The 21539-nt window shown below is 37.5% G+C and overlaps 1 protein-coding gene across 2 annotated transcripts in view; it reads right to left on the bottom strand.

Moving 5' to 3' along the window:
* Window positions 1-21539, bottom strand: part of PARG (poly(ADP-ribose) glycohydrolase) — a 50458-nt gene that overhangs the window by 26951 nt on the left and 1968 nt on the right. The window contains exons 2-8 of one of the 2 annotated variants that reach the window (XM_083866210.1): window positions 20004-20070; window positions 17319-18296; window positions 16154-16340; window positions 14895-15017; window positions 14099-14182; window positions 12942-13016; window positions 384-476 (exon numbers count right to left, since the gene is read on the bottom strand). In XM_083866210.1, coding sequence (XP_083722336.1) covers window positions 384-476; window positions 12942-13016; window positions 14099-14182; window positions 14895-15017; window positions 16154-16340; window positions 17319-18296; window positions 20004-20070 — 1607 coding nt within the window. The remainder of the gene's footprint in view (window positions 1-383; window positions 477-12941; window positions 13017-14098; window positions 14183-14894; window positions 15018-16153; window positions 16341-17318; window positions 18297-20003; window positions 20071-21539) is intronic. The other variant, XM_083866211.1, reaches the window with a different exon arrangement.

Below are 21539 nucleotides of genomic sequence, written 5' to 3'. Positions count from 1 at the left end.
GATTACAAAAAAATCTAAAATAAAATATTAGATCAGATTGAAATAAAAAATTGAATCAGATTATTCAATTGTTCCAGTTTCTAAGTGTGATTTACCTGATTTAACCTGATTTGTTGCATGGTCATTTCATTTAAGAAATACAAGAAGCAACTTCAGCATTCAGAAAGTGTTATTGAAGTTCAGGCTAAAATTATGACAGCGAGATTTACCCTTTTTTTTTACATTCTATTACATAATTTCAGATGTGTATTGTCCACTCTGCTCCCTAGGTCTCATCTGCCTTCGACACAAAAATTACAGCTTTTATTAAGAACACAACATGACCCTGATGATTTGACCCTGCCATCAGCTGCAGTTTGCAGAGAAACACAGACTTTGCTCACCTGGGTGCAGATAGTAGGGAGACAGAGTGCCAGCTTGACCATATCAGGAAGAATGGACTGGAACAGATGTTGAGCCTCTGCATCTTCAAGAACCTGTCAAAAAGAAAGAAGGGAAAAAAAAAGCTTTTTACCTCAGAGATAATGATTGAATTAAAAGTTTGTGAAAACAGGACCCATGCAAAATAAATGAGTAAAAAAACCCACGTCTTCTTAGATTCATGCCAAATCTGTAACATTTTCACAGTAGTGCCTAACTGAATTTCTGTTTGGGAAATGGGGCAAAATATAACAATTCCAAGACCTGCACAGTTACTTTCTATGCATTATATATGCTGCTTGTGGAGGCATAAAAATGAGGATTTAATATAAAGTTTTAACATGAAACAAGAACTTACAAAGAACAGCAAGCCCAGGAAACATGAAAATCATTCGATATGAGGAAGAATCTATGTAATAAACAAATTACTTCTGAAAGCAAATTTATTTTTAAGATGGGAAATGAGCAAGATGCAACTCTCTCTCCTGTTGCTGGCTGCATATGCACCTACATATTTACACAGCATAAGTCAAACCCTGAAAACTGTGACCTAACCTTTAACATCATCTGCTCTAGCAGGAAACTTTGCTCTGTTGTTTGGCACAATGTTTTTAAGCACCATAAAGTCACCAAATGAGCATTTAAAGTCTGGAATTTCAGATCTCAACCCATAAAATAAATACGTAAGTTACAGCCATTCAAAAAGTGACATTTAACCTCAGATGTCTACCAGGCTGTCAAATTCTGATATTCTCTTCCCTTCGGGTAACACTTCCTCTCTTTTAAAGTTGACATATAAATAGTGGCTGCTGTGCTTTGCTGACTGCCACAGACTGTACAGTATCACTTATCTGGTGACACATTATGGCACCGGACTTTGTCACAGCTGTCAAGACTTCAACCTTTTCTTTATGCTCCTTTGAAAACAACATAATAATAGTGTGAGACAATTCCTTCCCAAAACAGAGGCAGGCCAGCAATTGCACAGCTCAGCTCTGATGCAGAATACTAAACTATAAAGGTCACTTCTTCTACTCTGAAATCCTACTTTTCCTTCTTCTTATCTTCCTAATGATGTACCAGAGTATGCTTTCTTTTCTATAGTATTTCCATCCATGAGTTTTACTAGATCTCCACTAATGAAAAATGTCAGCATTTAGAGGTGTTAATGCCCAAGAGTGTTCTCGTTGACTTCTGATTATTCTTACATGTGAAAGAAGTAAATTTTTAGAAGAGTTTTAGATGCCATGAGGACCCCACAACTTCAAATATATGACCATTGTGAGTTCACAGACCTTGTAAAGAAACCCCTAACTCAGCATTGTTCTCTTTCAAATGGCCACATCCACATTTAGAGTGAAATTACACATTCTACATATTTGATGCCTATGAAAGATAGATGTGTTCATTCTATCCACTCAAACACACACATACCTCCCCACACTCCACAGTTCATCACTTCCCATGTTCATCTGACAATTTCTTGAGATCTTTCATCTTGCTGATTCTACAGAAAAATAACCTGGAGGTGGGGGTAAGTCTGCCCATGCAGTGGTAAGTCTAAGCAACCTACCAAAAAGTCCTGCATTATTAGATGTGTGCAGAGTGGGTGGTAGGTGAGAAAGAATTAGTCATGACCCTTGTCAATGGGCTACAAAGGCAGATCTCAGTTACAACTCTTCTCACTGAAAAAGCAGGAATGTTCTAGTCAGAATGGAGTTGTTAGAACAAGCACCTCACTTGGAAGTAAATCTGCTAGCACAGGAATGTTTGTATGAATTCACTAATGCGCTTTTAATTGTGTACAACTTTTTCAAGGCTACAACTCTGCAAACATTAAGAGAAAGGACTGAGTTTCCATTTTTAAATGAACTAACATTTATCTTCTAAATTAAGGAATTCTAAAATGTGAAATGGTTGTCTACAAGTTTTCATAAAGGAAAATTCATTTAACTACCATAGCAATTTTGGTTTTAAAACAATTGATCAGCTTCTCCTTTCCTTATTACGCACTATCATCCTTCACGGCTTTTTTCAGTATTTGAAACAAAAACATAAATACAGTGTTGACTTTATTCAGTGCTCCAATCATGCAAAATATGTAGGAATTAAATACATGCAGATATTATACCCCCAGGGAAAAGTATATGGAGCCAGAGTTGCAAAGCATGACTTGCTTTTTACCAAAGAAATAATTTGGCAATTCCATCACTATTTTCATCTGAGTGACTGATTAAATGAACAGGACTTAAGGCTCCAATTCCTAAGATGCAAATGGCTCAGTGAGCCGTAGCAGAGGTATGAGCTCTTGGCCAAACCTGCATTGCAATTTAGCAAAATGAACATTCATCCTGCAGCCAAGAGGCCTGACTAAACAGGGCTGTAAGTAATGGGCTCTTGTCACTATAAACCAGCACTCCAAAACGCGGCAGACGAGCGCGCCTGGCAGGCCTAATAAGAAGGATCTGAGGTAGCACGGGGTAATAGTGATGGTAGAGAGTTTAAATCTAAATCTGACAGCTCATCAAAGCAAACAAACTGCACGTAGGGTACACAACTGTGGACAGCTCCATCCATCACCTGGGAAGGCACAGCCATCATGCCAACAGGCAGCCAGCATGCGAAGGCAGCGATGGCTTAACGCTTTCAATTTGTTTGGTTTTATATCCCCATATTAACTTTTGTGGCAGGACAAGGACCATTTGAATCATGTTCTTAGGGATGAAGAGGAAAACCAGAGCGTTTCCTTCAGACTGTGTGTCTCTTATTTCCTAATTCTAATGGATTTTGACCTTCTGACTTTTTCCTTCCTCATGCTGTCAGTGCTCTGAACCATCTACAGTTACTGCACTGAACTTCCCAGTAACAAGTTTCCGAATTATTTTAATGTAAGATATTATATGGTTAGAGGTGATAATGCTGAATGAAATAATTAGACAAGCCAAATAACTGTATGTACTCTATTTACAGTAAGTTCATTCTCCTGATCTCAGGAATAGTTTTTTTTCTTTTGTCTTCTTCGCTATCTTCAATTTTTCTCAAATAAAATATTAATTTTATTAATTTAATTAATTAATTAATTAAATTAATAAATTTAATTTAATTAATTAATTAAAACTCCTTAAGTTTTAATAGAGTATTTTGAGGAGCATTAAATACTTCAAAACTGAAAACACCATCCTTGGAGGTATTTTAAAAATGTGTGGATGTGGTACTTAGGGACATGGTTTAGTGGTGGACTTGGCAGTGCTGGGTTAATGTTGGATTCTATGAAGTTCAGGTTCCATGATTTTGAGACACTTAAACACCTGAGTGTGCTCAAACAATGACAACATGTGGCTGCTCCTTTATTGCAGTGTTTTCATTTTCTCTTCCTTCCACAGCAGCCTGTACTTATCTCCTTGTTCTCCTGTCTCATCCAGAAGTCCCATGCTTTCTGCATACTGTTTAACCTAAACATGGTGAGGTCTAAATCCATGACTAGAACTCTGCAGTGCCAATAAAACAATAAAGTCACTGGTTATGACATTGAAGTCTTTCACCTGAAAGTAACCAACCTCACACTGGCAATCTGTACCCCTTTTCTTCCTCTAATCCTTGTCATAGGTGTCTTTAAGCATTACAGAATCCTAAGAGCAGACTTTCTCAAACTGATATTTGAAACAGCTGGGGAAAAACAACTAAACAAACCAACACACAAACAACAAAAAGACCCATGCAGGTTCTTATTTGAAGAACTTTAAAAACTAATCTATTTAAATTACACACCCAAAACAAGCTTCACTATGTAGTACACTCTACAAAGCCTTTCTTTCTGGACAGAGAGGAGACCAATTTTACCTAAAAGCAATTGTGTGACAACTACCAACATACTCATACCCAGATAGACACCAGGCTGCAGCCCAGAAACTCTTATGCCTCTGTAAAACAGACTCATCATAATAATAAACAGTGTACATATTAACAAAACCAAAACATAGAAAAAATGTGCAGTGGGGGGCGTGCTGTGTGTGCATTTAATGTTCCTATTTAATCATGTCACTGGACTTCCAAAACTGCAGGAAAGAATACTCTCATCTGCCTCTTCCAGCTTGCTTACAAAACTAATTCAGTAGGAAACACATTTAGCTGTCAAATCCATCCCATTTATTGAGCACTTGTCTGATTAGAAACAAAAGGAAGGACAAAGTAATCTTTGGAGGAAAGAAGAAAGAAACCGTATCACTGGATTATGCAGAGAAATCTTATCTGAGAACATGAATGCTTCTGACATTTATCAAAACCACAAACTGACACTTCAAAAGGAAAAAAGAAGACAGCTTACAAGGCAGAGGTTAATTTGGTTTTGTTTAATTTTTTTCCCCCCAAAGGCTCATTCATGTCTTCTGCCAATCCAACCCTGGAATAACCTCTCAGGTGTATCATCCTTTGCTTTATTCTCAAAGCTTCTAAACATTCTAAATAAAATCTGAGAGAAGAACATGTGTTTATTTTTCAATCTCCTCTTTTTAGTTTCAGAAGCCCAGTTTACACTTCCAAGGACCTGTTAATCTAACCTCAGCCATTTTCACCACCCTTCAGGCCACCAATAGTTTCCACCCTTTGCTCCTGCAGAGTGATTCTGTCATGGGTAGAAGCACCACAGCCATTCCCAAAGCAGAGTCCTGGGATGAAAAGTCAAATATGACTTTCTAAGTACTTTCAAGTTATTCTAAGGAAGTAGAGCAGTGGAGAGGACAATAACCTTGTGTCTACAGAAGAGCTGTAACATGAGGGAAAGATAAAGTACCTTTCACCTGCCTGATACAAGTTATGAGTGAAAGTGATCTGTTTCCAGATTTATTCAAAACTTTTGTCTCTCTGAACACAGTAATAGGGGAAAAATATTTACCATTGATTTATTTATTTTATTGATTTATAAAACATTTTTTAAACAGTGTAGAAGCATTGGAAAGCCATCAGATGCTAAATATGTTCTGCAACCACTTTTGACACCTTGGCACAAAAAGCCTCACAAGACAAGACAGCTGTTATGAAAAGCCCTTATGAAAACTATTTTCTTTAACATGCCAAAAAACCAAACCAAACCAAAAGAGTCAAGCACAGGCAGAAGGGGAAAAAGAAAAAAAAAAAAAAAAAAAAAAAAAAAAGGGGCACCTTTGTAAACCTGCTCTTTAAAGAATGCATGACAGCAGTAACAAACGCTCCAAGAAAGCCATATAAGCAAATTCAGTTTTTCAGATGAAAAGGAAGGAGGAAAAATAACCCCAGGAACATAGTTACAATCCACTTCATTTATACTTCATAGTCATTCTAAAAAATGGCAATGCCTCTTTATCACTTTCCTACCTAAATGTACACCTTTTCAGCAAGCATTTCTCTTGAAAGCTTTGAACATCAGGGTTTGTTTCATGGAGCTTTTGTATTCTAATTGCTCAATACATGATAAATAAAATTTAAAAAAAAATAAAATCCAATAGCACTAAGCAGCTAAGGAAAGCCCCCACACATGAAAAAGAAGCTTATCTTAGTCATTTGGGACATACAGGGGAGCACAGATAAATGATGACTTACAAATAATCCAGTGGAAGAAAAGAAATCTATTCAACAGCCCTCTGACCCCAAAACAAAACAAAGAAAATATCAGAAGGCAGCCTTTAAACCCAGAATTTTATATTTACTAGAATTTTAGATTTCTATTTTATTTTTTCTATTTACTAGAATTTTATATTTATATTTTATATTTATATTTTGTTTTCAAAGAGGAATGTTCTCAATACAGGGAAAAACTATGAAAGAGATGCTCAGAATGTCTTTACACAGACCTTTATTAAAGCACTGAATATCCACAAGCACTTGGGACACGGTGTAACCATATCTCTGCATCTGCTATGTGCAGCCATCTCTTCCCTGAAAATTCCATCTCAGCAGTCATTGGGACAGTGCTTACAAAACATCACTTAAAAAAATACTCAACTGTTCTACCAAGAAAGTACAGAAAACTAAGAATAAGCCTGTAATTCAATGCTCTTTCTCTACAATGCTTAGTTTCTAATGTTTTTGAATGTGTACAAGATGCATATTCCCCCTCACCACAGAAAAGCTCACCTTTTGTTCAGGATGGGAATAAATTCCTTTCTGCTGCTGCGAAAAGAAAACCCTTCATGGCACACTCAAAAGGCCTTTTCAGTTTAGATTTTAAAAAGGTAACCTCATGTAATGAAAATTGCTTGAAAACATCCAGACTAAAGTAAAATCCAGCAAGGAGCAATGGATAGGCTATTTTCAGCCTTGGGACATTCTGTTTCTTGCTTAAAAGCCTACATTTGTAGTGCTGACATCTCTATACAATGCTCACTTCTGTTAGTACTGTCCAGACAATTATAAAAATGATTTATCAAAAACTCAGTCACCAGAACAATTTGGTACTTCAAAATTCCTTCTATTCCAGTTTCACTGATTACAGCAATCACTTTTTCAAGCAGGTCATTCAAACAACAAAACGAACAGGAAAGACTGTCATGGTTCATAAGACCTACAAGGAGACAGGAGTGGGGTGAAGCCCTATTAGGACATAAAGATTTCCCAAGATATGCACATACTTAACTGTAGCAGTGTCCTGTGTTTGGTCTTTTTCAAATGAATGAAAATCTAGAACTCAATCATAATCCAGTTAAACTATATTGCATGTGCATCATCTGCAGATGCTGCATTTATAGTTATTTTTTAAGATGAAACTTTGAAAAAATGGGTAAAAAAAATTGGAACCATAATTTCCAAAATTACCCAGGTAATTTTAAAATTTTCTCAAGCTAATTTTGAGGTTATTAAAGATAAGACTATACACCCACAAAGGCTGTATGGTTCTGTGGCTGCCTGCAACTCTGCAATTGAAGTAGAGTATTTCATTGACAAGATAGTTCTTCATTTTATTCAGTTATCCCAAAATGCAACCAATTCTTAGAGAAGAAGCAGACACACTGCCAATATTTGCATGTCTGGCTGTTTTGCTCAGTTCTCTATCATTTAGTATGCTCTATCTTAACTCAATTACTTGTATCTGACATTTTCTGAAAGTAATAAGTTCAAGCCAAACATGTTAGTATTTAGATTTAAATGAGAAACCACATTTTTGCCAAAAAATGCACTAAGCACATTCTGCAGATATTATCCCAGGTTTTACAGGTTTGCACCACAATCAGCAACACACATGTACTAGATGTTCCAGTTAAATACATCAGTGTTCTTCTATTAACTTTAATTATTCTTAAGTGCAAAGCATTGACTAACAAGACTCATTGTAACAAGCTCCATCTCTCCTCACTTTCAGAATATTCTCTCATATTCTGGAATCTGCACACAACACCTGCAGTAGGAAAACTGGTATTTTAGAAAGTGTGTCTGCACATACCCATATAAATAATGCTAGGCCAAAATTAAAATGGATTTGTGGAAACAAAAAGCAATTTCTAGTACAAGAGTTAACTTCAATTTTGCAAGAAAAGGAAACCAGACTTTTTGCAAGACCAAAACATATATAATATGGATGTGTAGTATTTGTGGAAGATAGAAAAAGTTGTATTTAATAGATTAATTTCTTTACATATTTATCTTATTGCTTAGTTTATGCGGTTTTAAATTACATCTATGGGAAATACTAAAAAGGCATTAAGTGAAGTTCTAAAAACTTACAAATAGAGACTTGCATGTAAAAGCAGATGGTAACAAAACTCCTTTTCTAATCTTGTATGGAAACTAATTACAGCTGCAATTCTGACAACTATTTTTTAGGGGTGTAGAAAACTAGCCATATATTCCTCCAGTTTGACAAGTGACTTCGTTTTCTTGCTACATGTTTTTTTGTCAGATTTTAGAATAAGCAGAGATTATTCTAAAACCCCCCAACTGCCAACAGTCAGTTTTGAGGCTAAAACCAGTGAACTCACGCTTGACTGGAAAAGGAGAAAGAGGAGCACAGAGAAAGTAGTCTGGTAAATTCTTCCCTCATGCTGAAGGTTCTCCTCTGTAATTAAGTATAAAGAAGGGAAGAGACTGGTCTTTTTAGACACCATCATCATTTTTCTTTCAATCTCATAGAAAAATCCAAAGGTGAAAGTTACACAGGTTCTTTCATAACATAAAAAGATTTCCTGAATGCTGAATTTACATGGGAATCAACAGCAAATATGCAATCCCTGGCCATTAAATAGAAAAGACAAAAAGACCACAAGGCATCCATACACAGGCACTGCAGACACAGACAAAATTTTCTCTATACTAGAAGCAAATTTAACAGCTGGAAACTGAGTATTACACAGTGGAGAGTGTCTTTGTAAAGATACTGATAACATATCCCCTTTAAGTATTCCTACTTGAGTCAAGTAGGCACCAAGGGTTTAAAGAGAGCCTGGAAAAGCAAATTTTGAAAGGCCTAAGTGCCTTAAGTGATTCAAGCATTTAAAATGTCAATGACCTTTAGTACTTTTGCCTCTTTAAAAAGTCTATTGTATAGATGCCATACCTTTCTGTCAGCAACATCTCATATTGCACACTATGCAACAACAGGTCAAGGCCACTTTGCTCAACTCTCACCTTCAATCTAGCCAAGCCATAAGAATGTAAAAATGGACAATAGTTCCATGTACAACAGAACAACAATGGAATGAAAGCACATCAACAAAGAGTTCCTAGAAAAGTCTAACAGCAAGAAGCACAGGTAATCAGCAGCACTTCCTCATTTGCAGTAATCAGTACCAGAAATCCCCAGAGTCCATCAAAATATCTCTGTGGGTGTCAATGAGATCTTTTTAACAGCAATTTCTCCAAATTCCTTCAAAAGCTGATGTGAGGCCATAGCATCCTCTAGGTCCCCTGACAAGGGGTTCCACAGCCCTCTGTTCAGTATCTCAATAATGACTTTTCTCTGGTGTTGAAACCCTTACCTGCTAAGAACACTCACCTGATGTCCTTTAACTGCTTTACTAGAAGAATGGACAGACATTTCCTCTTCACCCTCTCCTACATTTCTTTTGGCCAGCACTGTTATACCCATTGCTCATGTCCCTCAACTAAGATGAAAAGGTTAAATGATCATAACTTATTTAGACATTCCTCATGTGGAAACTATTACATACCTTTGCATCACTCCTGACTCCTCTCCCTGTATCTTCTCCATTTCCTAAACTTTCCATCAAGATGATCAAAGACTCCAGACAAAGAAGCATGTCCAGCACAGGGAGGCCCAATCTAAAGCAGCAGACCACATAGGCCTACTTTTCCCTTTATCTAAAGTTGTTGTTGTCACAGATTAGTCTAAGGCATAAGCCCTGAATGACCTAAATAGACTTCATGCACTTGGGAAAAACAAAAATAACTTAGTTTTGCCTGGAAGTGGAATGGCAAATCTAGAAGAAAGAAAAAGAAAAACTACTACAGTACATAGCACTGCTGAGCAAAAGCATGCAATTAATACCCAGCTCATCATCATTCCCAGAAAGAAAACTCATCTATAACACACTGTGGGTTCCAATACAGCTCCACCCATAGTGGTTTCCTCACATTTCCTTTTCTGATTGTTGCTTACTCTTCCCTGACTTGTAGGTAAGTTCTGGGAAAACAGATGCAAGGATAATTTCCAAGTGACAAGAATTTTGTATGTACAAAGAAAAATATTGGCACTAATAACTTTCATCCATTAAGTAACAACTTGAAGAAATCCTAAGCATGTATGACAATATCAACAGATAGATGGCAAAACAAATTAATACAACGATGCAGAAATTCTGTAGAGAACAGCAAAAGAGTCAGATGTCTGAAGTAAACAGCCATCAAGATCTTTACATATATTGTTCTATGAACAAGTTCTATGTTCTATGTACAAGTTCTATGAAATTGTCAAAAGAAATAGAAAATAATCCAAACTTTACAATATACCTCACTGTACAAACAGGAATTATACTTCCACACAATAACTGACATTCAAGAGAATCTTTTCAAAAGTGTGAGGGCTCCCTCTTCTGACCAAACACTTTGACCAAACTACAGAACTTGCTAGCTGTGCTGTTCCAAAAAAAAATCTCACATATGAGATATCTATTTTCCTATTAGTTAAGAAAGCTGAGAGCGTTTTCATCTTAAGGGAAAATGAACCTAAGTCAAATAAACTGATAATTATTGTCATTATAAGAAAATGGACCTCAATCTTACAAAATAGTGTTTAAAAAATGCATATTTTGATAGTATGACTTGCAAGGAACTACCTAAAATAGGAAGAACCCCAATGCAAAACTGATATGACAGTGAGCTGTGAGGTGAGCTGTGTCCATCATTAGAAGACAAAATAACAAATAGCACTTTTATAACCAAACACAGACCTATCAAAGCAGTATCTGAATAATCCTCAAAACAGATACCACATACACAGCTCCCTTCTAAATCAGACTACAAAATCCTTGGTTAAGCAGGCACTGAAAGTCAATAGTGCCCAATGATATAAATACATATCTGACAACCACAGACTCTGTTTTAATCTTTTTCTTTTAATATATATGTGTGACCACATCTCCTTCTGTTGAGCTGCTGCCAAATGAATCAGCCTTTGGGCTGATTACTCAGGCCACCTTTCCTTTTAACCAGTCTCTTCAACTGTGGCTGGGCAAACCTGAAACAGCTCCTCTGTACGCTCAAAATCACAGGATAAAGAAAATACACAGGCCAGTGGTAAGCCCTTAATCAATAACTTGCAAATACAATAAATTCAAAAGCACTACAGCTCACTTACAGCCAGTCAACTTTCACACAAGAGCTGCTCACTTAGACTGCAAGGAGATACCTTGGTAATTTACAAAACTTGGAAAGTTCACACATCCCTTTATAATACAAAAATTCAAGCATTTCTCTGCAAAATCTATTCCCTCCACATGTCCTGTTCCCTAAACTCGATACATTCAACGAAGCAAGCAGGGCTTGCTTTTGCTCCTGTGGTCTACAAGAGGCAACTCTGTCCTAAGCTTTTCAGTTTCTTGTTTAAAATACTGCTGCACACTCTTTTAACTCAGTTGAAAAATCTGTGTATGAAACAGAACTCCTCCCTTCATCTGAGATCCACACAAATAAATCATCATTCCCAGGATACAGAAATTCCCTTTTCATCCTCATGAAAGATTGATGTCCAATCCCTAGTTTATTTCCCTATTGTTCCCTCTCCCCTGGAGACAGCTGATATTACTTACGCTCTCTGGCTGATGATCTCTGAATCTAATCACACAGAGCTTCCAAAATCCCAAATGTACAGTGTGAGCACATCAGGACAAGCTCAGTGGTGCTTGGAGCAATAGGATGCAAATTTGGCATGTTCCTGAGTCAGATTTTTAACTGAACAGCACTGATACTTTAAAACATTCTAATTTAAGCATGTACACTTCGGTGACACACGAGTGAACTGACACTGAACAGGCCAAGTTAATTTTGCTTAGCAGGAGAGTCAATAGGAGCAGGGATTGACTGTGACCCCAGAGATGAGGAGGGAGCACTAAATCTGTAGGATGGGTGAGCACAGCAGTTCTCTGGCTTACAAGTATGATACCACTGGGATTTTTACAGGTGCCTTTCATCAGTAGTAATAATAGTGTGCTGCATGCAAAAGGAAATTCATCCTGTGGAAGAGCAGTCCCCACATGCAATGGAGACAGGCAACAGAGAACAGAACAGCTCCTCTGCTCACAGGGCCTAAGCAGACATCTATTTACATACATAACAAACAAAATTCACTCCAAATCAAATTTAGTTTCCACTGAGTCTTAATAGAGCTTAGCAAGCCCCTCCCAAGAAAACAAGAAGTGTTTTAGAAGTACTTCTGAAGTGTTGGAGAAAAATGCAATTTCTACTGCCTCTCATTTACTCTTTCATTATGTTTTAATTAACATAGTTTCTGATTGTCAACCAGGATGTACATTAATAATAGTCCACCTTGCACTTGAGACCTGCTACTTATTTATCTTTTTCATCCTCCCCATGAAAGTACTAACACCTAATATTTGAAGCTATAAAACCCACCAAAGGCTCTACAGTTTAAATTCACCACCTCACCAAAGAGCAAGATTTTCCTGCATTACCAGCAAAGCATAATCTATACAAACACCACTGCAATATAACATTAAAGTTTTACAAAAAAGGACAAAAAGACCAACACTTTTTAAAACAAAAAAAAATTACACTAGAAATATTAATACAATTTCTTAATAAATCTGGCTGTCATCAAACAGGAAAAGGGAATTTCTCACCTTACCTTCAGGAAGCTTAGATATTACTGAAGAACCCAAATTACATGTATAAAATTTAAAATTAAGCCAGTTTATAAAGTATAATTATTGTTTCAGCTGAAGTTAAATAGCTACTCACTTAGATATCTGACAGTTGGAAAAATTTACTCTTAAAAACGGAAATAAAGTCAAAAGCATCGAGACACAAAGGCAAAATAGTCACTTTTACTTTTCTTCCTATTTTAAATCAACCTGTTTTACCTTCTCACAGAAGTCAGTAAGAGCTGTGAAGTCCCATTTCTTGGAATAAGCAACGTTGTACCTCAATATGGCCTCCTAAGGAAGAAGCACAACAAAACAGAGCTCAGAGTTAATTGTTAGTGGAAGAAAAACCATCTTAGAAAATTTACTTGTTGAAGGAACAGCACCATCTGGTGACTAAACCCTGCCACAGAGCCTGCCAAAATCCAGAACATTTAATTTGCTCTAATAATATAGAGCAAATCCTTGATACTGAACCCTCTGTTTTGGGTTTAGTAATGAATAAGCTTCAGTCTGTGGGGTTTTTTCTCCTAACAAACAACATAAATGTTCCCCATCCCACACTTGCTCTTGTTAATGGTACCAATAAAAAGTATTTAAGGTATAAAAGCAATATAGCAGAAGTTCTACCAGTTTAGGAACTTAAAGAATCAGAACCACAGAAAAAATTAAATAGATCCTTTACAGTAACACCACCCTTAAAAAATTCACAAGGAAAAAAATACCATATAAAATAACAAGGGAAATCTCCTCAGTTGCTGGGGAAGTTCTATTTGTTAATTTAAAGTTTATCTATGGCTTTTGCATCCTCCTCCTTCCCTGCCTTTCAGGTATAACCTAAATTACATTATTCTTCACCAAAAAAAAAGGTAATTGCAACTCTAAGCTGCTCCAAATCAATATTCATGTTACTGTAAGACTTTGTGCCAACACAACTGTAAGAGTTATCAAAAGAGCACTAGTCTCCAAAATCTACAGATTTTTGTCAGCAGCTTGAATTGTGATTTTAGTGGAGTGAACTGATGCGAAGAGTTGCTATTTCCAACCTTCTCACCTGTGCATCCCCAACCATCTGGCTACACAAAACCCTCACACTGTGTTTACCACAGACTAGTATATACTGCTGGACAAACACAGCTTTGTGCAGACTTTTAAAGGGCAATTTATTTAAATAATCTGAATAAATTCACTGGTAACACTTAGTACTCATTAAAAACCTCCATTCTTTAGGAAATCCCTTGAACAGCAGAGAGTTTTTCATAATTTATTTTTCTAAGTCATTAAACAAATAGAACCAAGCCAGTATCACTGTCAGTATACAGACAACCTGAATGTATTTATATGCATGTAGATTGATTTCAATCTGACAGGCTTACCTTTAAATCATGTGAGCAGGTAAATTTGTTAAGTAAGGCAGTTTGGATTAGTTCCCATCGACTTCCAGCAGTTCTATCTCCATTCTTTAAAGTAAGAGTCCGAAACAAAGTCAACTTAAGTTATTCAAAACATAAAGACACATTTACTGTAAAACTGGTAAGTGAAAAGACTGAATGTATTTAATAGAGGCTATAAAAATTCTTTGTTTCTGAGTTAAGCATCAATAATTACTGTGGAGTTTTTACTACAGGACACACTTGCTGATTATATTCACCACAGTCTGAAGTATTTCAGTGGGTATGTTTAAGCCTCAAGCAGTGACAGAAAATATCAGACCAACAAAGCATGCAGGGCTAATCTCTGCAGCTGTTTTAGCAGAACAACAGTCAGATACACCTCACTGTCAGCAGCACCTGACAGAGAATTATAATCAAACTGTGCTTACAAATTCACTCACATCTGTTGAAATTGCAAATTGCTTTACACACACAAAATACATAACATATAAATACATAAGTAAATAAATATATTGTTTATAAGGAGTTCAAGTTTACACTCCATGTAAGTATAGAAATATATACAGCATCAAATCATTGGCTAAGCAAAATAATTACCAGGAAAAAAAAAAAAGTCTTCGGCTCTGTCTGAAGCATCATGACCCAAAATCCAGCTTTTTCAGACTTGATTTTCTAATTCCATAGTCATTCTGACAATTGAGCAAATGCAGTAAACTGAAAAGTCATCTATGTGGAAACAAACTTATTTGATCACACAACTGTAAATACTTAATCTTACCTCATCCTCTACAGGGTATAAATTTTGTTCTGAGCAGGGCATTTTAACATGCTTGTTGTCCCACAAATCTTTGTAGTGAGTTGGAAAAGGTTTAGGCACCTCTCCTTCCCTCAGAAGATCTACCTGTAACACAGAAGGACAGGGAAAAAAAAATCAGACTCTACGTTCAAGTTTTCAAATGGAAGAAATAAAAAGTAAGCAAAAATACAGTTTAAAAAGCTCTCATCTCCAGCCATCCTTTTTGGAAAAGGGAAAGCTACAAACTGACCACATGACAGCTAGCTACTCAGAAAAAAAATCCACCTGTTAATCTTACATTATACTGTTGAAAAGTACACCACCTTAACACACTCAAATAAAGGTAATATATTCAATTATTATATATGCAACCACCAGCTAGAAATTTCCTCATTTATCAATTTAAGTATCTATATATTTTCATCCAAACATATTCAAAATGTAGTTAAAAATGTAACCATACTCATTTGAAGAAATAGTATTTTTAACATAACACCAAAAAGGATAAGGAATTACTATAGATAGAGTAGTATCTCAAGCTTACTCCACAGAACATCAGAAAAGTAAAAAAAAATAATAATAATAATAACAGCACATTCTTAAAGACTTAATTTGCTGTTCAGCCCTCTAGCAGCACTAAGTCTCTCAAAATATGTATTTAAACCCAATGTGCTTTTCTTTTGGTTGGGATTTATCCATCATCCCATAGTTTTCTGGTCACGTTTTGTTTCAACAATAATTGGATTGCATCCTACTCCAAAGAATTAGAGCAAAATGTATCAAATTTAATCTAAAATGCAGTGGTAAAACTGCAAGAAACTCTGCTTCATTCTCTGTCTTTTTCATATCTTAACTATCTCAAGCCTTTTGTATGTCTTGAACCCAAACCAGAATCACATTAAAATGAAAACATAACATGAAAATGTTGGAAGTACCAATTTTACTTGTAGACATATTTAAACTCCCAAACTTGACAACTCAGTCAAGGAAGCTCTCACAACCCCCCACAAAACAAAAACACTTGCCCTTAACAAGACAGAGGCAGCAAAACCCCATTATTATGTTTCTTCTGGATCTCCATATCCTAATTCTATGCACCAGAACAGCCGATTTTCAGGAAAATCAGTTCCCCCAGTCTACTTGCAAGGAAACAGTATGAGCAGAATGTTGAAATGTAAGATTAAGAGGTGGCATTTCCCATTGCTGGAGGCCTGGGGCAGACTGTGCAGTGCATTTTTTACCCTGACAGTGACGGTGTGGCTGGCCGAGGGCCGCAGGTGGGGCAGCCGCGCCCCGCACGCCGGCATCCTCCTCATCTCCTCCAGTGGGGTCCCAAACCACTTCTTGTTGCTGGGCAGAGGAGGTGGTGTGTATTTAGCAGCCTTTCTTCCTGGCCTCTGGGGTTTGAATTCGCACTTGTCTTTCCTGCTGTTAAAATATAATGCGTTGAAATGTTTTATTTCCACTAAAAAAAAAAAAAAAAGGTAGGCAAATATACAAACTTCCACCCCGGGGTTACAATAATAGCAGTCAGTTTATTTGCCAGCCTTTGCTGTGGCCTCAGGCCAAAGCTTTATGTGGAAGAACTCCCACCACCACCAAGCTTCCCCTCCCCAAGACACACGAGTACATGTCCACCAAAACACTCTTCTCTAGAGGCTTACAAAACCCTTCCCAGGACTGCAGTGGGCTGGCAAAGCAGGGTATTCCCTCTGCAGAGCCATGCTCCTTTCCAACGGGATCTATTTATCCATGGACAATGCCCCAGTAAAGATGTGCAAAACTATTTTCTTGCCCTACTTGAAGGATTTGAGTCATGTCAAAGAATTGCATGTTATACCAAAATAAAGAGTCCTTTTGTTTCTGTTCACTCCTTAGACATTTATTCACTTTCTCAGCTCCCACTGAAATCCAAGGTCTTCAGAGCAGAGATGATCCTTTTGCCCTTCCCCAGCATCTGGCATGCAGAGTCCTGTGACATGCTCAGGGCTCCTGTTCCCATTGCTGCAGTGGAATCTGCAGTCCTTCCCTCTCCCAAATTATGAATAGAGCCAAACAAAACAAACAAAAAAAACTGACCCAAACCAACCTCAAAGATTTCTACAACTGCTCTCAAGTGATTTTTTCCATGTCTATTTCAATTAGCATTGACAGTTCAACAAAATAGATTCAATATTTTTGACAGATCAAACTAATAAGAATGCTAAGAATTGAACTGGACAAACATATCCTTCAAAACTCCCACAAATACCCTCATTAAAAATAAGCTATTTCAATCTTACGTCAGTTGTGTCTTAAAATACATTTTGCAAAACTCTCTATACAATCCAGCCTCTGAAATTCTATCACCAAAGAGCAAATTTCCAAGCATGAAAAAGCCAGATGAAGAGTCAGACAGAACACTACCTTTTGTCCTCAGCTTTGGGTATCCTCATGAAATGAGAAGTGATTTTGGAGTCTCTCTTCACACCCTGTTTTGCAGCTTTGCATTCTGATGATGGAGCAGAAGAGATCCCAGGTGCCTTTGTGTGCAGACTGTCCTCTTTAACAGAATTATCTATTTCCTCAAAGCTTTCACAGCCCTTGGCAGAAAAACGTGATTTCCTCGCCTCCAATTCAGCATCCCCATATTGAATTCTAAAAGACTTGTTTATGGGTTTTGACATATTGATCTCCTCTCGCTCATCCAGAAATGGACTTGTTTCTTCATCGGCCTCTGAGCCATGGCAGCTGTTTTTAGAATTATCCACATCCATTGGTGACTCTGGTTCACTTTCTTTCTCAAAAGCAGGTGAGTCCCCTGAACTGCTCTGACACTTGCCCAGTTTCCCAGGACCTCCAAGATCAGATACACAGGCATCACAACCAGCATCTGAAAGTGGACTTTCTGGAACTACATCCCCTTCCTCTTGCTCACCCACCAAACAGACAGAATTGCAACCCTTCAGCTTCTGTGAATTGCACGAAGCCACTTGTCCATCTGTCTCGACATCTTTTGAAGAAGGTTTTGAATTTCCTGGTTTTGAAGCCTGGCCTGCTGATAACTTCCTCTGAGTCCATGTGGCATTGCTTTCCTCACAGCCTCTCTGCTCGCCAGTTTTGTGCATCTGATCAATGTTGGCATTTTGAAAGAGGTCTGCAGACTGTGGGCCCTTCACAGGATCTGTATCTGAGGCTGCATCATTGTCCTCAGCCTCCCAGTTACACTTGCTGCCTGTCTGGGGCAAATTTACCTGCTTTGCATCAATTTCCACAGATATTTTTGCATAATTTTGCTGACAAGTATTCTCCAGCTTTTTCACATCGTGCTCACAACAGTTCTCTTTTTTAATGGAAGTCATCTTAGGATTTGCTTCAGTATTGTTATTAATTTGGCTGTGTAAGCTGTGGAAGAGAGAGGGAAATTAGTGTCTTACTTCTGAATGAGATTTCTGTGCATATTTTTTTTTAAGGAACAATGATAAACAAACAACAGAAAGTACAGATTTTATTCATTCTACTCTGCAAGTGAGCACTACCAGGAGCAACAGGTTTTACTGCACTGAGGACTGTAACTCACTAGCAACCTATTTCCATTTAAAGGCTCCAAAGGATGATCAAATCAGTTGCTTACCTCAGGAACCTATTCCAGTCTTTCATTATCCTTATCTTCAAATCTAAACATTGTGATGCTACTATTTAGCTGTTTTCTCCAGATGAAAAAAAACTTAGAAGTTGTGATAAAGTCCTCCACAACTTTCATTTTTGTCCATTACATACAGTGAGCAAGGAAATCATTGGTTTTATGGCCATTCCCCCGGAGCTACAAATACATCAAAGAAGAGGGCACAGCTGTCCACAGTCTCCTATTACTCCCTTACTTTTATAAACAGCCATTGCCTTCAAAAAAACTCGATACAAAAGCTCAAGTCAAAATATATTTCAAAGAGAGTTATGATACTGCTGCCATCTCAATGACTCTTTAAAGGTACTGACAATATCTGTTGCCAACTCGAGAAATTAAATCTAACACAAAGACAAATTAAAATTGTGATGTTAATTGCAATAGAAAAGCACAGGAAATGTTAATGCAACAAATCTGCTTCCTAAAGCTGCCCAGGCTCTAATCTGTCAGCAGGGATGGAGAAGGGCATTGAAGTGCAATACTATAAAGGGAATTTAAAAAAAAAGATTCATTCCCACCTTAAGAATCCTCTTAACATCCTTGATTTAATAGAACCTGTAAACCTGTAATTAGCCCTGCATACTTCTGTATTAATCATTATCACAAGTTCTCCCAGCTATTTCCAGCACTGCTATGGACTTTGATCTCTATTTATTAGCAAACATCAAAGAAAAATGAACCAGCACACTTACAACTGCAACAACAGAAAAATAATATCTGATATTCCTCTGCACCAGACAGTTAAATTCTTTGGAGTATAACTTTAGGCAGCCTTGCAACCACTTCTCCTGACAGACCACATTAGCCAAAAATATCAAACTTTACCTGATACCATCCAGCAGCAAAAATTCGTAATATCTTTCATTAAAAAAACCTCAGTGCACCTGTAAATTCTGGCTGTAATTAAATCAAGCTGCATATGTTTAAACTACAATTGCAGTCCAATGAGACAAACCAAAACAGATTTTTTTCTGTAAATTAACAACAAAACAGTGAGTTGGCCACAGGACTATCAGTACAAATCTATGTCAAACAAAAGTGAAAGCAGAACTTGACCAAAGACATAGTCTGATATCACAAATAAACTGATCCAGTGTTGGGCTGCCACTGGAAGCATCACTCCCACTCTGCCTTCCCTTGCTCCAGGCTCCCATAATTTGTTTTGCAGGAGCAGATGTATTTATTCACCTGAACAGTGATGTGCCTCAGGAATCTCTGTCAGCAATAAGTCTGGGCTTAGGTGTTTAGAGAGGATGTGTGGGGAGTCAGCTGTTTGTAGGGAAAGTATCTGTTACTCAAGAGGATGTGCCAAGGTAAGGAAAGAAGCAGAAATGGGGCTGCCTCCATTTAGCCAACTGCACTTGTAGCTCCCACCAGTTCTCCTCACAGAACACAACTTTTGAACAGGTTTATGTTGTGCTTTTTACCTTTTGGACTCCGTTGTCTTGGGTCCTTTATTCTCCAACCAGCTGGTAATTGTCCGCTGTTTACAAACTGCAAAACCACAGTTCAGTTATTACATGAGACATGATAAAACTGCAACATCATTGCATATGAAAGAGATAACTTGTACTGGGTGAAGATAAAAACACCTCCAATTAAGCCTCATTAGCATCTCTGCCATAGGGAGCATCCAGACACTAGTAGTACTAAAACTACCTGTGATGCAATATTTAATTTGCATTACCCAGCAGTTGAAGGTTTTGTAATAATCTTTATAAATTCCAGGCATGGTGTGTGGTGGGATTTGTTTCATCCAATCTTTTTTTTAAATACAGTTAAAAGGTTAAAAGTATGTGTAGAATTCAAAAATAAACCCAAAGAAACTTGAACTTTCTAGCTCTCATCATTACCTTTAATCACCACCACAGTGAGCCCCAAAAGCTTCTGCTGAATTTTGGAATGAAAAGGCAACATGACATAACTTAAAATCAAAAAAGAAAAAACAACAAAGGCATCTTTGAGGACCCATCCAAGAACTTTATTTGTATGTAGCATACTGTGAAACATAAGGCTCGATATAACCATAGCACACACTAGAAGTGACAAGCACTCAAAAAATAACTTTTTCCTTTCTCCTCCATTCACAAACAGTTTGAAAAGCTTTTCAATTACTCTCCCACACAGCAACAAAATGAAGGATTCAATTTCTTCAGATTTATTACCAACAACACAGTTCCAGTCTTATCTGTGGGTTGCTGCAGCTCAGACAAGCTTTCAGGAGAGCAGCAACATGATATAACTATGCAGAGACTTGGGGGGGAATGGAGAGAAAAAATTCACAGCAATTCTTTCAAAACTGGAAAACAGTCTTTATTAGTATAAGGGGTGCTTAGTTTTGTTGTTGTTATTTAAAGATATTCTGCAAATCTGGCAACTGGCTTCAAGTCCCTTTCTTTCCATTTGCCAAGAGAAGGATCTCCCTGTCCCTGCTGACTGTGAAAGGTGTTTGCTGGCTGCTCTCAGCTGGGTGAGGAACAGCTGGACTACCTGACTGAACAATAGTTCTGCAGAACTTCAAAAGGTGTAAATCAGACCTGGCTCTTCTGATCCTGACTGCGGGAAGTCTCAGCAGGGTTCTGCAAAGGGAGGTTGTGTAACTTGTAACAAAGATGGCTTAGGATAGGTAACTTCAGAGACATTGTTTCATAAACACTTTCCATAACATTCAAGGCCTTGAACACTCTTACAGAGCTGCTTATCAAATACCCTCAATCAGAGGAGATCAGAGTTTTTATAATAATCTCCAGAAAACACTGAAATCATTTTCAGTGATGCTGTAATGGCACAAAGAGCAGTGCAAAGCTGCCACCGTGTGAGTGGGTCAGCAGGGAGCAGAGCCAGGCTGGATGGAGGCCACAATCCAAGGACACCTGTGCCACCACCACCAGCCACTTGTACACACCCCACCTCACCCCACTCAGACACAAAACACACACTGACAGATTCCGTGAACTAAAATG

Source organism: Zosterops lateralis, assembly GCF_965231275.1.
Source record: "Zosterops lateralis genome assembly, chromosome: 8".
Classification (NCBI taxonomy): Eukaryota; Metazoa; Chordata; class Aves; order Passeriformes; family Zosteropidae; genus Zosterops; species Zosterops lateralis.
Note: the sequence above shows the minus strand (reverse complement) of the source record. Positions and strands in the feature narration are given on the sequence as shown.